The 16166-nt window shown below is 39.5% G+C and overlaps 1 protein-coding gene across 1 annotated transcript in view; it reads right to left on the bottom strand.

Moving 5' to 3' along the window:
* LOC139572088 (nuclear GTPase SLIP-GC-like) overlaps positions 1–15694 on the bottom strand; it is a 46026-nt gene extending 30332 nt beyond the window's left edge. Inside the window, exons 1-10 of the mRNA XM_071394877.1 lie at positions 15612–15694; positions 9233–9314; positions 8886–9001; positions 3344–3433; positions 3101–3189; positions 2923–3007; positions 2451–2499; positions 2017–2103; positions 1428–1521; positions 663–885 (exon numbers count right to left, since the gene is read on the bottom strand). Of these exons, the coding sequence (XP_071250978.1) occupies positions 663–885; positions 1428–1521; positions 2017–2103; positions 2451–2499; positions 2923–3007; positions 3101–3189; positions 3344–3433; positions 8886–9001; positions 9233–9305 (906 nt within the window). The 5' untranslated portion in view covers positions 9306–9314; positions 15612–15694. The remainder of the gene's footprint in view (positions 1–662; positions 886–1427; positions 1522–2016; positions 2104–2450; positions 2500–2922; positions 3008–3100; positions 3190–3343; positions 3434–8885; positions 9002–9232; positions 9315–15611) is intronic.
* Positions 15695–16166: the final 472 nt, after the last annotated feature.

Below are 16166 nucleotides of genomic sequence, written 5' to 3'. Positions count from 1 at the left end.
CAAATCTAACACATGGCGTGTGGCAATTCCCTGCAATTCACACCTCCTGTGTTGATTAGCATAAAAATCTGTGCTCGCTCCCTCTTTCCCGCCCAAAATGGGTCTGTAGATTAACGTTGCCGCGTGAAACCAGCTGATAGGCAACCTCAGCACTGTGTACCGCACGGCCATTTTGCCTGTGATTTCACCTCCTCATGAGGTCAGTATCTTCCAAAACAGAGATTGGAGAAAGGAATATAGGGTGTGTAACAGTTTTCCTTGGGTTTAATTTAAATTTCAACCCTGCCCACCACCCAAATAATCATCAATTCAGAGCACAGCTGCAAGTGACCCATCGTAGCATTAATATTTTTATGTGCAACCTGGAATTGAAATTTAAAAGGACCAGGACCAGGACCAGCACATAGCAAGAAAATCCCCCTCAAATTTGTGCCGTTTGCGAGCAATGTTAGGCTACATTGTATCATTGTTCCTTTTATCATTGCTTCTTCTTTTAAATTAATGCAAGGTGTCAATTGGATCAATGACAGACCTCGATTCAGATATTAGTTTTAGTGGCCTTGATATGTTTCAAAGAAGCCTTTCATTAAATGTACTGTTCATCATGACACCACAAAACATTGTGAGATTAGGATATAAACAGATGAAACAGATGCTATTACCTCCTCTGTCATGAACTCAATCTCTGCGATGTATTTAGAGTCCGAGTCTGTCATATTGGCCTCCACCTGAATCATGACCGAGGTGCACGCCCCTTGGTTTCCAGAGGGCAGCAGTTTCTTCTCACCCAAGATGGTGTTAATCAAGAAGCTCTTACCAGCTCCAGTCTTCCCAAAAACACCCACTATCTCTTTTTTGTCTTTCTCCAAAGTTTGGATTTTACCTCTGTTAGAAATGAAAGACGAAAATAATTAAAGCAATTTAGTGGATTATATGCATCTCCCCACATTTAAAATTGCATACCTGGAGCCTCCCGAGTGGCACAGTGGTCTAAGGCACTGCATCGCAGTGCTAACTGCGTTACTACAGATCCTGGTTTGATCCCAGGCTGTGTCGCAGCTGGCCGTGACCGGGAAACCCATGAGGCGGTGCACAATTGTCCCAGCATCGTCCGGGTTAGGGAAGGGTTTGGCCAGCTGGGATGCCCTTGTCCCATTGCGCTCTAGCGACTCCTGTGGCAGGCCGGGCGCATGCACGCTGACACGGTCGCAGGGTGTTTCCTCCGACACATTGGTGTGGCTGGCTTCCAGATTAAGCGAGCATTGTGTCAAGAAGCAGTGCGGCTTGGTGGGGTTGTGTTACAGAAAACACACATCTCTCTACCTTCACCTCTCCCGAGTCCGTATGGAAGTTGCAGCGATGGGACAAGACTGTAACTACCAATTGGGGAGAAAAAGGGGTAAAAAATGTTTTTAAATTATGCATACCTGAGGAAGTCAATGAGTTTGGTAGAAGGCAGATCATCAAGTTTGCTTTTGATACGTTGCATGATCTTCTTCACCTCTGTCTTGGTTTCAGTTTCTGTCAGAGTTAAACACAGGTCACCAGTCAGCTATAATCTTGTTGCGTCAACATGTGTTTATAAAGGTGAAAAAGATATTACAGGGAAATAACGTGAGTAATGCACAGTGGCATTCAGATCTGCTATATAATACACTGAGATAACCTTTTTCTGTGTGCTGATGTTAGAGGAATTTACAGCATGTGTGAAGTTAAAGGAGTACTCCACTCAAACAAGCATATACAGTATCTACTACTCTTAGAGAGATGGCTACAAGAGCAGAGCACTGGAATCTATAACACCACAGACACACTTTGATTTTGGAGTGAACTGCAATTGTAGCTTGTCCTACTGTGCAACCTGCAATCAGTGAACAGAACAGTGAACTGTCAGTCATGTACATTTGTATGATTCTCAATTAGGAATCTCTACAATACATCATGTTAAATGGTTTCCAATTAAACAAGTGTTTCTTAAAATGATTGTGGTTCATATAAACCCCTTCATCCACCTACCAAATGTCTCAGTTATTCTGGATGCAGCAACACGTTGTCGTTTCTTTGTTTGTTTGTTTGCATCGGTCTCATCAGATTTCCTTTTGCCTGGAAACAATTGGAAACGTATTTTATTAATGAATACACAGATCATCCAACAGCAGTCAAAGATCTCCCAATCTCCTTACAGCCAATGATGTGATGCAAATGAGTTGCATCAGTCGGTGGAAAATAACTTCAGATTATCCACTTACTGTGTGCATATGGTACACGGTACAAAGGGTACATGCAAATCAAGTGTATAGAATCTCATAATTCAATGCGTAACTGAGTGAGTTTTATTATATGTTTTGGAAAGATGGTACCACTACATTTTTCTCCTTGTCATCTTCTAAAACTAGTATTTTAGCATCATTTTTCTGTAAGTGGAGATCTGAAACAACTGTGCTTTTTACCTGGGATATTCACTTGAAGAGGGCGTGTTTTACTGGTTGAGGGTTCACTCTGAAAAAACATATAGATAATCAACAGGTTAACAAAGGAATTGTTCCACAAAACTTACAACACAAACATATCCCTATTGTTACCCTCTATGTAGCTATTATATGGGCTTTTCTTGCTTTAGTTTGAGATGCATTTTCTTTATTAATAATTTGGGTTTCTACCTGTATGTTGTTTTCACTGACTGGTGTTGTTTACAGAGTAGATGTTTTCTATGTTGTATAGGGTTGTGACTATGAGAAAGCGCTTGCTAAATACATTTGATTGTTATTATCTTAAAGTATTATTTTAGTCCCCGTGGAGTGCACTGCTATCCTAATGTATGATAATTCATCTCTGTAAAATGGCCTGAAATCTTTCCAAGTTGTGCCAAGAAGTGATGCCTTAGCTGTGACCACGGACAAATGAGATATAGATTTTACCCACCTGGTCATAGACTGTTTCCCCCACTCCAGAGGTGTTCAGTGTGGGCACACTTCCTCCAAGTGTACCAAAGAGTTTATCCAATGACCTGGCGACAGACTCACAACAATTGTCATTTTGTTGACACCAACGGGATATTATATGTAGTCAGTGATGAATAAAGAAATTATGTGTTTCTTACCTTTTAGTCTCTGATCGTTTAGGAGTTTGATTTCTGGGTTTTATGATGGCCTTTTGACAAGACTCTTGATTGACCATCTCACCAGTAACCTGGGGACGGAAGCCGTGTTGAGTTATAGGGTGACAAATATAAAGGTCTGTATACTGATCTAAATAAAACAACTATGCATTTGGTTTAGGTAATTGTACTCGGGCTGAGATTTCATGTAATGTATATGGTTATATAGGAGGGTAAAGATGGTACATTTTGTGAGGAACTCTTGGAGGCCTTAATGGATACTGATGACCACGTGGCCGCTTGAATGTTCTTATCATCATCGGGTTGATTTTGTTTCTGCAGTTAAAAAACAAAATTCTCTAAGTTGTTAGGCAAAGAACAAGAACGGTACAGTAACAGTTCAGACTTTAGTTACAACAAATTTAATCTAATTATATTGGTCACATACACATGGTGTTCGTGCAATGTAGTGTATTTGAGGTTTAAAATGGCTTCTGAAGTTTAATTTCCATTTTGAAATTTCACACTTGATTTTTCCTATCGAAAAATGCATCAACCACTACAAAAAAAGTCCATTAATTATAATCAACATAATATTTCACATTTCCTATTGCTGCAAGACTATTTTCATGCTGTAGCAAACTGGCTCAAACAAAGTAAACTTTCTTTAACTAGGCAAGTCAGATAAGAACAAATTCTTATTTACAATGACAGCCTAGGAACAGTGGGTTAACTGCCTTGTTCAGGGGCAGAACGACCGATTTTTACTTTGTCAGCTCAGGGTTTCGATCTAACAACCTTTCGGTTACTGGCCCAACGCTCTAACCACTAGGCTACCTGCCAACCCTTAAAAGGGGATTTTATCCTGGCTCTGCCACCTGTGTATAGTCATTACTATATTAACAACATTATATTTTCGTCATAAACATCAATTAAATTGAAAGTTTTGACTTCCTGGGCATTCGTCTGCTCATAGTGCACCACAAAGTCCAGCATTCATAGCAAATGCAGAAACCGCCCGCTAGGTAGATGGGACGTGACCACAACCTTGGCTGATGGCGTTGTTTACTTCGAATGACCAACGCACAGTAATCTCAGAACATAGTGTAGCATTTTATGTTTTTAAATGTTTGTTTTTCACTAACGTTTGTCATCATGCCCGTGTGTTGTTCTGTCTGGCTGTGCTAACTACAACAAGCGTGAAAAAGAGTTCTCTTTCACTGTTCTACCTACCAAAGATTTGCCCCAATGCTGCCAGTGGTTTGCGGCTATCAAGAATGATGCTTACGGTGACCAAAGATTATCAGAGGGATTTTCTGGCTGAACGGAATCTATTTAGTCGACAGCTGAGAAGTGATGCGATACTGTACCATCATTTTCTCTTTTCACAACAAAATGGAAGATTCTTGATTAGAAGTAACATGACGTTCGCTGGAATAGGTAAATTAGCTAGCTAGCATTACAGTCGTGTATTGAACTCGGTAACGTTAACCCACCAGCTAAATCATATAGCTAGCTATCTTTTGGATGCACACTGTCAATCAATTTCGCCTATGCCATTGTAGTCACTAGAGGTTGACATGGGAGTGAATATTCATTCCTGTCAATCTTGTCCTGTCAATTTTTTTCCAGTATTGTCTTGATCCTGCAACAGTTCTATAACCCTGGAACTTTCCTGTCCCATCTGAATAAAAAATCACGTAAAATTTTACGCGCGGAAATCTGAAATAACTTCCTCCTAGCTGCTCTTCCTCTCTGATTCAGACGGGTTGGGTTAAATGCATTAGACACATTTCAGTTGAAAGCATACAGTTGGACAACTGCCTAGGTATCCCCTTTTCCCTTTCCTTTCCCTTTCTGTCTGTCCCCCTCTGCGCCAGCATCGCATGATGCGCAGAGTCTCTCACTGTTGCTTCCTGTTATAGACCCCCCTCAGCTCCCAGCTGTGCCCTGGACACCATATGTGAATTGATTGCCCATCATCTATCTTCAGAGTTTGTTCTGTTAGGTGACCTAAACTGGGATATGCTTAACACCCCAGCAGTCCTACAATCTAAGCAAGATGCCCTCAATCTCACATAAATTATCAAGGAACCCACCAGGTACAACCCTAAATCCGTAAACATGGGCACCCTCAGAAATATTATCCTGACCAACTTGCCCTCCAAATACACCTCTGCTGTTTTCAATCAGGATCTCAGCGATCACTGCCTCATTGCCTATCCGCTATGGGTCCGCGGTTAAACGACCACCCCTCATCACTGTCAAACGCTCCCTAAAACACTTCTGCGAGCAGGCCTTTCTAATCAACCTGGCCCGGGTATCCTGGAAGGATATTGACCTCATCCCGTCAGTCGAGGATGCCTGGTCGTTCTTTAAAAGTAATTTCCTCACCATCTTAAATAAGCATGCCCCTTTCAAAAAATGTAGAACCTAGAACATATATAGCCCTTGGTTCACTCCAGACCTGACTGCCCTTGACCAGCACAAAAACATCCTGTAGCGGACTGCAATAGCATCGCATAGTCCCCGCGATAAGCAACTGTTCAGGGAAGTCAGGAACCGATACACGCAGTCAGTCAGGAAAGCAAAGGCTAGCTTTTTCAAACAGAAATTTGCATCCTGTAGCTCTAACTCCAAAAAGTTTTGGGACACTGTAAAGTCCAAGGAGAACAAGAGCACCTCCTCCCAGCTGCCCACTGCACTGAGGCTAGGTACCACGGCCACCACCGATAAATCCATGATATTCGAAAATTTCAATAAGCATTTCTCTACAGCTGGCCATGCTTTCCTCCTGGCTACCCCAGCCCCGGCCAACAGCTCCGCACCCCCCGCAGCTACTTACCTGAGCCTCCCCAGCTTCTCCTTCACCCAAATACAGATAGCAAATGTTCTGAAAGAGCTGCAAAACCTGGACCCGTACAACTCAGCTGGCCTAGACAATCTGGACCCTCTCTAAAATGATCCGCCGCCATTGTTGCAACCCCCATTACCAGTCTGTTCAACCTCTCGTATCGTCCAAGATCCCTAAAAATTGGAAAGCTGCCGCGGTCATGACACTCTAGACCCAAACTGTTATAGACCTATATCCATCCTGCCCTGCCTTTCTAAAGTCTCCGAAAGCCAAGTTAATAAACAGATCACTGACCATTTCGAATCCCACCATACCTTCTCCGCTGTGCAATCCGGTTTCCGAGCTGGTCAAGGGTGCACCTCAGCCACGCTCAAGGTACTAAACGATATTGTCACGTTCCTGACCTGGTTTTCCTTTGTTTTACTTTGTTTAGTTGGTCAGGACGTGAGCTGGGTGGGTAGTCTATGTTATGTGTTTCTATGTTGGGTTAATGTGTTGCCTGATATGGTTCTCAATTAGAGGCAGGTGTTTGACGTTTCCTCTGATTGAGAACCATATTAAGGTAGGCTGTTCTCACTGTTTGTTTGTGGGTCATTGTTGCTGTGTCTGTGTTTGTTGCACCACACGGTACTGTCTCGTCTCGTTCGTTCGTTCTTTCCTGTTTGTGCGTTCTTCGTTATATGTAGTTCTCATGTTCAGGTCAGTCTACGTCGTTTGTTTGATATTTTGTAAATTATCAAGTGTAGTTCGTGTCAGTGTTCGTCTTGTCAAATAAATTCATTATGTCTACATACCTCGCTGCGTGTTGGTCCGATCCATGCTCCTCCTCGTCCGAGGAGGAGGAATATGACGAACGTTACAGATATCATAACCGCCATCGATAAAAGACAGTACTGTGCAGCCATCTTCATCGGCCTGGCCAAGGCTTTTGACTCTGTCAATCACCGTATTCTTATCTGCAGACTCAATAGCCTTGGTTTCTCAAATGACTGCCTCGCCTGGTTCACCAACTACTTCGCAGACAGAGTTCAGTGTGTCTAATCTGAGAGCCTGTTGTCCGGACCTCTGGCAGGCTCTATGGGGGTACCACTGGCTTAAATTCTCGGGCCGACTTTTTTCTCTGTATATATCAATGATGTCGCTCTTGCTGCTGGTGATTCTCTGATCCACCGCTACGCAGACGACACCATTCTGTATACACCTGGCCCTTCTTTGGACACTGTGTTAACTAACCTCCAAACGAGCTTCAATGCCATACAACACTCCTTCCATAGCCTCCAACTGCTCTTAAACGCTAGTGAAACCAAATGCATGCTTTTCAACCGTCCGCTGCCCGCACCCGCCCGCCCGACTAGCATCACTACTCTGGACGGTTCTGACCTAGAATATGTGGACAACTACAAATATCTAGGTGTCTGGCTAGACTGTGAACTCTCCTTCCAGACTCATATCAAACATCTCCAATCCAAAATTAAATCTAGAATCGTCTTTCTATTTTGCAACAAAGCCTCCTTCACTCACACCGCCAAACTTACCCTAGTAAAACTGACTATCCTACTGATCCTCGACTTTGGGGATGTCATCTACAAAATAGCTTCCAATACTCTACTCAGCAAACTGGATGCAGTCTATCACAGTGTCATCCGTTTTGTTACAAAAGCCCCTTGTACCACCCACCACTGCGACCTGTATGCTCTAGTCGGCTGGCCCTAGCTACATATTCGTCGCCAGGCCCACTGGCTCCAGGTCATCTATACGTCTATCCTAGGTAAAGCTCCGCCTTATCTCAGCTCACTGGTCACGATAACAACACCCACCCGTAGCATGCGCTCCAGCAGGTATATCTCACTGGTCATCCCCAAAGCCAACACCTACTTTGGCCTCTTTTCCTTCCAGTTCTCTGCTGCCAGTGACTGGAACGAATTTCAAAAATCGCTGAAGCTGGAGACTTATATTTCCCTCACTAACTTTAAACATCAGCTATCTGAGCAGCTAACCAATCGCTGCAGCTGTACATAGTCCATCTGTAAATAGCCCACTCACTCTACCTACCTCATCCCCATATTGTTTTTATTTACTTTTCTGCTCTTTTGCACACCAGTATCACTACTTGCACATCATCATCTGCTCATCTATCACTCCAGTGTTAATCTGCTAAATTGTAATTACTTCGCTACTATGGCCTATTTATTGCCTTACCTCCTCACGCCATTTGCACACACTATATATAGACTTTCTTTTTTTCTGTTGTGTTATTGACTGTACGCGTGTTTATTACGTGTGACTTATGTGTAACTCTGTGTTGTTGTTTGTGTCGCACTGCTTTGCTTTATCTTGGCCAGGTCGCAGTTGTAAATGAGAACTTGTTCTCAACTAGCTTACCTGGTTAAATAAAGGTGAAATAAAAAAATTAATAAAAATATATATATAACAATTATTAGCTGTAAACTTTAGACTGTTCTCAGGGCTTTGTTGTAGCTAGATATGTTTAAGTTGCGTCGGGATAATTTTAGCATTTTACCAAACCCTATTCCTAAACTAAACCTAATTATCTTAACCTGCCACGTTAATTCTCCCAACCTACCAAGTTAATTATCCTAACCTGTTACAGAAAGTCACTTATGCTATTCAAAACTGGAAGATATGCCCAGAGCACGAAAGGGGGATACCTAGTCAGTTGTACAACTGAATGCATTCAACTGAAATGTGTATGCCGCATTTAACCCAACCCCTCTGATTCAGAGAGATGTGGAGGGCTGCCATAACCGACACTTCCCCACACGAGTTGTAGTCTTTCAGAGACTGGAAAACATATGCCAGTTTGTAGATTTAGCAATTAATCCTCTGATAGGAACATCACTGAAAAGACATCCAATGGATCTATAATTATAATCTGTGTAACAGTAGCTGTTGTACACCTAGTTTGTAAAGTACCTTGAGAAATTCTTTGTGTTTGTTTCTAAATGCAGACCTTGGTCCTATTTTTGGAATCAAGTTGATGAAGTCTTTCTCCTTAAGGAAGAGGAAACTTTCTTCATCAATTTCTTCATCTGAAATTAAGGAAATATACATTTTAGGCATCTCAATATCATAAAATAATAATTACTGTATCAAATTAACAAATAAACATACGTGTTTACAATTGAGGTGAAATCTTTAGTTGAATGTGTAATAATACAATGTACAATAATACCTACGTTATTTTAATCAAATCAATCAATAATTGTATTAATACACAATGTATTATACAATGTAGAATAATACATCACAAATGTCTTCACCTTCAAACCTCTGAATCAAGTCACTGAGGTTCCACTCAGTTAATTTGTCTCTGACGAAATCAAATGATGCCATGAGACTTTACTATGAAGGGAGAGAAAAATGGTACAAATTAGATCATTTAGATATTTGTGGTAGGCGCTATCACATTACCTTTATTCCAAAAGGTGTAACTGCAACTATAAAGAAAAACATGATGATTTATTAAAACAACAAAAGCACATGCCATTCAGTATTTAAGCTTCATTTGCAAGAGAAAATCAAGTGCTCATGTTCTTGTGATTCCTAACCATTTTGTTATTGTAGGATGTCCGCAATAATTTTTCATAGACTTACTTGTTCTCAGACGAGTAAAGTTTATCTGAATGCAAGTATATCGGTCTTTTCAACCCTTATCTACATATTCTTTTTTTAAATATATGTAATTATTCTCCTATTTACTTTGCTATAACTATTTGAAAGGTTGAGGCGCCTTTCAAGACCCTTGTTTTTTATTATTTACCTCTGCAACACAAACTTCTAATTTCTCTTTTACTTCTGATCTTCATATTGTTTTGTCTTTTAATTCTCATTGGGGATGCTAATTTCAGTCAATTTTGCTGCCGACTAAATAACTAAATGAATTCCAAAAAGTACAATTATGTGACCATTGAAAATACTATGCATGGGTACAAGGACCCAACATTTGTCATTAACCCGTCTAGGAACGAGGTTCTGCTAGCGGAACCCCTCGCCAACAGCCAATGAAATTGCAGGGCGCCAAATTCAATCAACAGAAATCTCATAATTCAAATTTCTCAAACATACAAGTATTAGACACCATTTTAAAGATAAAATTCTCGTTAATCCAACCACAGTGTCCGATTTCAAAAATGCTTTTCGGCGAAAGCAGAACATATCATTATGTTAGGTCAGCAACTAGTCACAGAAAGCATTCAGCCATTTTCCAACCAAAGAGAGGAGTCACAAAAAGCAGAAATAATGATAAAATTAATCACTAACCTTTGATGATCTTCATCAGATGACACTCATAGGACTTCATGTTACACAATACATGTATGTTTTGTTCGGTAAAGTTCATATTTATATCCAAAAATCTGAGTTTACATTGGCGCGTTACGTTCAGTAGTTCCAAAACATCCGGAGATTTTGCAGAGAGCCACATCAATTTACAGAAATACTCATAATAAACATTGATAAAAGATACAACTATTATGCACGGAATTATAGATACACTTCTCCTTAATGCCACCGCTGTGTCAGATTTAAAAAAAAACTTTACCGAAAAAGCACACCATGCTAGAATCTGAGTACAGCGCTCAGAGCCAATACATATATCCGCCATGTTGTGTAGTCAACAGATGTCAGAATAGCATTATAAATATTCACTTACCTTTGGTGATCTTCATCAGAATGCACTCCCAGGAATCCCAGTTCCACAATAAATGTTTGTTTTGTTCGATAATGTCCATCATTTATGTCAAAATAGCTCCTTTTGTTAGCGCGTACAGTCCAGTAATCCACATTCATGACGCGGGTTCACTAGTTTCAGATGAAAAGTCAAAAAAGTTCCGTTACAGTCCGTAGAAACATGTCAAACGATGTTTAGAATCAATCTTTATGATGTTTTTAACATAAATCTTCAATAATGTTCCAACCGGAGAATTCCTTTGTCTTCAGAAATGAAGTGGAACGAAGCTACCTTTGACGTGAGCGTGCGAGACTGAGCTTGTGGCCCTCTGCCAGACCACTCACTCAAAGAGCTCCCATTCCCCCCTCCTTTATAGTAGAAGCATCAAACAAGTTTCTAAAGACTGTTGACATCTAGTGGAAGCCTTAGGAAGTGCAAAATTGCCAATATCCCACTGTGTATTTGATAGGGGCTGAGTTCAAAAACTACAAACCTCAGATTTCCCACTTCCTGGTTGGATTTTTTCTCAGGTTTTTGCCTGCCATATGAGTTCTGTTATACTCACAGACATCGTTCAAACAGTTTTAGAAACTTCAGAGTGTTTTCTATCCAAATCTACTAATTATATGCATATTCTAGCTTTTATGGCTGAGTAGCAGGCAGCTTAATTTGTGCACGCGTTTCATCCAAAATTCCCAATACTGCCCCCTACCCCAAAGAAGTTGTACTACTTAAGTAGTCTTTTGGGGTGTCTGTACTTTACTATTTACATTTTTTACTTTTACGACACTACATTCCAAAGAAAATAATGTACTTTTTACTCTATACTTTTCCCCTGACACCCAAAAGTACTCGTTACATTTTGACAGGAAAACGGTCCAATTCACACACTTATCAAGATTACATCCATGGTCATCCCTACTGCCTCTGATCTGAAGGACTCACTAAACACAAATGCTTCTTTGTAAATTATGTCTGAATGTTGGATTATGCCCCTGGCTATCCGTCAATAAAGAAAAACAAGAAAATTGTGCTGTCTGGTTTGCTTAAATAAGGAATTTGAAATGGTTTATACTTCTACTTTTACTTTTGATACTTAAATACATTTTAGCAATTCCATTTACTTTTGATACTTAAGTATATTTAAAACCAAATACTTTTAGACTTTCACTCAAGTAATATTTTACTGGGTGGCTTTCCCTTTTACTTAAGCCATTTTCTATTAAGGTATCTTTACTTTTATGACAATTTAGTAATTTTCCCACCACTGACACAGATGAATATCTCCATTAGAAACTTAGAAAGAGGGGAAATATAAATATGCAACAACTAGGATGGGTTGTTAATATGACTTCTTGAGCTGACAAAAATCCTAGTCACCAAAATCGGGTACTAAGTTTTATTTTTATCGATAAAAAATAAAAAGTCTGATATGTAAGTCTAACATTTATGGCTGGTTTCAGCTCCTCCAATGGTGTGTATTATTACACTGCCGTCAAGTGGATGTAAGCGCTACTACATGACTTAGTTTCATAACTGCCCATTCTGTAATGTTCATTGGCTCAGAGAGGCTTATGTGAGTTGTATGGTGTAGCTGTGGCTCTGAGTATTGTTTATTCATCCTATGTAATGTACAGTATTCCCAGTGAATTTGGTGATGCGTTTTTCTTCCAATATCCAGAGAAATTAATCATTCATTTTGTCAGGTTTATGTCTCATCCTGATATTATGCAACCTTAATGTAATGTGAGTATGAACATATTTTTTTTGTTTCAAAGTGGCAGCATGAATTAAGTTAGCTTGAATTGGGGTTTAGCTTAGGTAAAATTTGATTCAGATTTTGATTACTATCTTGAAAGATGATAATTCAATGCTAAAGTTATTGCAAATGAGATAAGAAAGTGATACATGTTTTACAGACATTACAAAACTGTTGTACGATAGAAGCAACCTCCACTCTACTGGTGAATTGATGAAACATGCTCTTTTTCTATGGCCAAATAGAAAGTCACGTCAAACCAAATATCGAGTTGATTTCCGTTGGTTTTATCACTACAGATGAATTTTTGCTAAATTACAGTTTCTTCCAGAACCATAGACTACTTTCAGGTTGAGGAAACAACTCAACTTAAGTTTTAAAATACTGAACTTCCCCTTTAAGTAAAAACTAATAGAAGATGGGTTTATCCTGTATCTAGTCCCCCCATTTGAAGAAGTCATAAGTATTTGGACAAATAAAAATTCACAGGACAAATACAAATTCAGTGTTACGAAATCGATTAACTAGATGGCTAATATTATTGCGCTTGCTAACTCTATGGGTCTTGGGCCAACCTGCAGAGGGCACACTACATCACATATCTCTGCCCAGGTCTCAGCTAGAGATACACACGAATCATCTCCCTCACTAGGGAGACCCATTTCCTGGGAACCACTGTCTATGTATTCTCAGAAAATGTTGTGATGTTTTTTCCCCCTGTTCAGAGAAGTTAGTCATTGAAGTTGTTAGGTTTATGTCTTATCATACATCCTGATATTACCAGGTTCTGACCACTAGATGGTACTGTTCCCTGATGGTGTTGTTCCCTCAATGTTAAAAGTGTAGTTCACCTAAATTACTAAATCACATATTGGTTTGCTTACCCTGTAAGCAGTTTATTATGGATAAGGTATGACAGCAACCCATGCTTTGGTTGGAGAGCTCTGCTAAGTTAAAATATGGAATATTTTTGTTAAGTGGAACTGAGAGCGTTTTAGCAACATGAAACCTTGTTAAAATATGTTCATATACACCCCAAGAAGAATATCACACTTTTTTTTTTTTTTTTTTTCGACAAGCAAGCACTTAGATATTGTCATTTTCACGTTTTCATACTTTCATAGAATGTTTGGGAATGACGTAGAGTAAGACATTTGTAAAAATTCTATAGCAATATAGTGGGAAAGCAGCTGTGCATTTTTACAATTTATAGACACTGATCTTTGAACTGGACTGTGTGTTTACATGCAATAGCAACAGTGCAACTTTAGATAATTAGAAAGCATTGGCCACAAGCCAAAAAATACACCTGGATGGACTTCTGCAAATATGCAAACACCATGGAAGTCCTATTACATTTGGGAACTTTACAGTCCTATTGATCAAACAACCATGAGAAGTGAGGCTCTCTCTCCCTCAGTTGCCTATGCACATCAACAACAAGATCAACAACTAATACTAGCCAGAGTGAGATAAGCAAATATCTAACAAGGGAACAGTAGATAAACCCTCAAACTTTTTCAGCTTGTAGTTGGCCATCAAAATGGCCTGCTCGCCCTTCTGCAGCTTGCCTGCCAATGCATGATTGTTCCAACCCACATTTTGACAACTGAATGGGAACTTGCCTGCCTGCTCGCCAATTTGATCGATCCCAGATACATTTGATTGACAACTAAGATATATGCTAACTGTGGATAACAGTCGTTCAAGTTCACCATAGCTAGCAAGCAAAGTGATTCACATTTCTCCAAGCTAACCAAATGACACATGCAACTATGGCTGTAGCCACTGAAAAGGGGGCTAAAAGTTGCCCACGCCCAATGACATGACATCCTCCCAAAAGCTAGAAAGTTAGCTACTGTAGCTAACACATTACCAGCCTTAGTTACATTTGTCCATTTTTGTCCAAAGTACTGAGTCATTGAAACTGAAATAGTGATCATTCTGAATGGGTGGAAGCAGCAAACAATGTACCAGGCCAGCTGTGATTTACAACCTGATTGCAGTATTTGTTGGACTACCAAGAAATGTACTGGTGAATTATATTAATCATGCATCGAACTGCATCCATCTATTCTGCCAACAATGCCTTACCCCAGGTCATGGAATTTTGGGGTAAAATATAACCTATTTGTAAAACCTCTTATAAAGGTGGTTTCGTAGCATAAACTAGGAACTTGATATTTTTACTGAAATTATGATTGTCTGTTTGTTTCATATCTGCCAAGTAGATAAATGTGATTTAGCCATGAAAAAATACCATTGTATGTTTTACTAACGCACCAGTAGAGTGGAGGTTGCTTCTATAGTAGAGCAGTCTGTAAAACATGAATTACTTTTCCATATCTCATTTGCAATAACTTTATCATTGAATTATAATTTTACAAGATATTACCCAAGCTAAATTCAAGTTAATTTAATTAATGCTGCCACTTAGATTTTTTTTTTTATACATGTATTCACATTACATAAAGGGTGCGTTCGTAAATTCACCTTGGCAATCTACTCCAATTTCAGAGCCAGAATAATTGAGGAATTTACAAACACCCTAAACTCGGTTGTCCTGACAGGTGTAAGTAAACATCTGCCTAATAAATGGAATAAAATGTTTTCCAATAACACAGTTACAGTCATGAACCCTCTTGATAACACACAAGCAGCTCTACCAGGGCTCTACCAAGGGCGAGTAAAAGGTTTAGAGAGTGTTTTTCTCTTGTTTATTGTACGTCTCTAAGTAGCTAACAAGCTAGCCAACTTTAGCCAGTTAGCTTGTGTGCTTGACTGCCATTGTGAGGTCAGAATGCTTGGATCAACCCTACTCCAACACTCAACGCTCCAACGCTACTCCAATCTGACAACGCTCTAAATTTACAAATGCCCAGAGTGCACTCTGAGCGCACTCTGACACTCTAGAGTGATATAACGAATGCACACAAAGTTCTCCAATCTCCAAATTACAAAATCTTCTCATTTGAAGGAATTTTTGCATTTCATTATCACCTTTTAAGATATTCATCAAAAACGGAATCAATTTAGCCCAAGCTTAACCCTCATCAAAGATAGTTGAATAAATGTTGCTACTTATATAAAACAAAAATATATTTTTATACTCACATAAAGTTGCAAATCTCTTCAAATTTTCTAATTTGTTTCCTTACTCTGAAAACATGAAATGTGTGAAAAGTTTCAACAAAAACATGCTGATACTTACCACATAAAGGCAATGTTCAGCAAATGTATATTCTGTGCTACTGACACAGTCCTCTAGCAAGAAAACAGACAGAACAACAGGAGTATGTGGTGTTGAAAGCAGTACAGCCGTATGGGTATACTGTAGGTGTGGCTGTTCTTTGTCATGTTGTAACGCAGGTTAACGTTCATTTTAATTTGTCTTGTCCTGGAGGCATAACTGAGCGGTTTCCGTTAGATGGGCCAGCTGCAGACAAAATTGGTTATATCGTAAAAATGTATAAAAACAAAAATGAGCTTTTAGGAATTCATTTAAGGTTAGGTTTAAAATGACATTTTATGACTTTGTGGCAGCTAGTGGCCACTCTGCAGACCGCTAAAATATACCTTTTGGCTGGACAGCCAAAACAGAGCATCACAATAAAGCAAGGCATGAGTTTCAGTTTCAAAGGAAACCATTGTTACAAAAAGTACATATACGTTTATCTAGGGGAGTGTTTTGTAAGGCAACATTTCAGAGAAATAGAATGGAAACTTTGGTAAAAAGCAACAAAAGAAAAAAATCGAATTACTAAGA

The sequence above is a fragment of the Salvelinus alpinus genome, chromosome 1, assembly GCF_045679555.1.
Source record: "Salvelinus alpinus chromosome 1, SLU_Salpinus.1, whole genome shotgun sequence".
NCBI lineage: Eukaryota > Metazoa > Chordata > Actinopteri > Salmoniformes > Salmonidae > Salvelinus > Salvelinus alpinus.
This window is presented reverse-complemented; position numbering and strand designations above follow the sequence as displayed.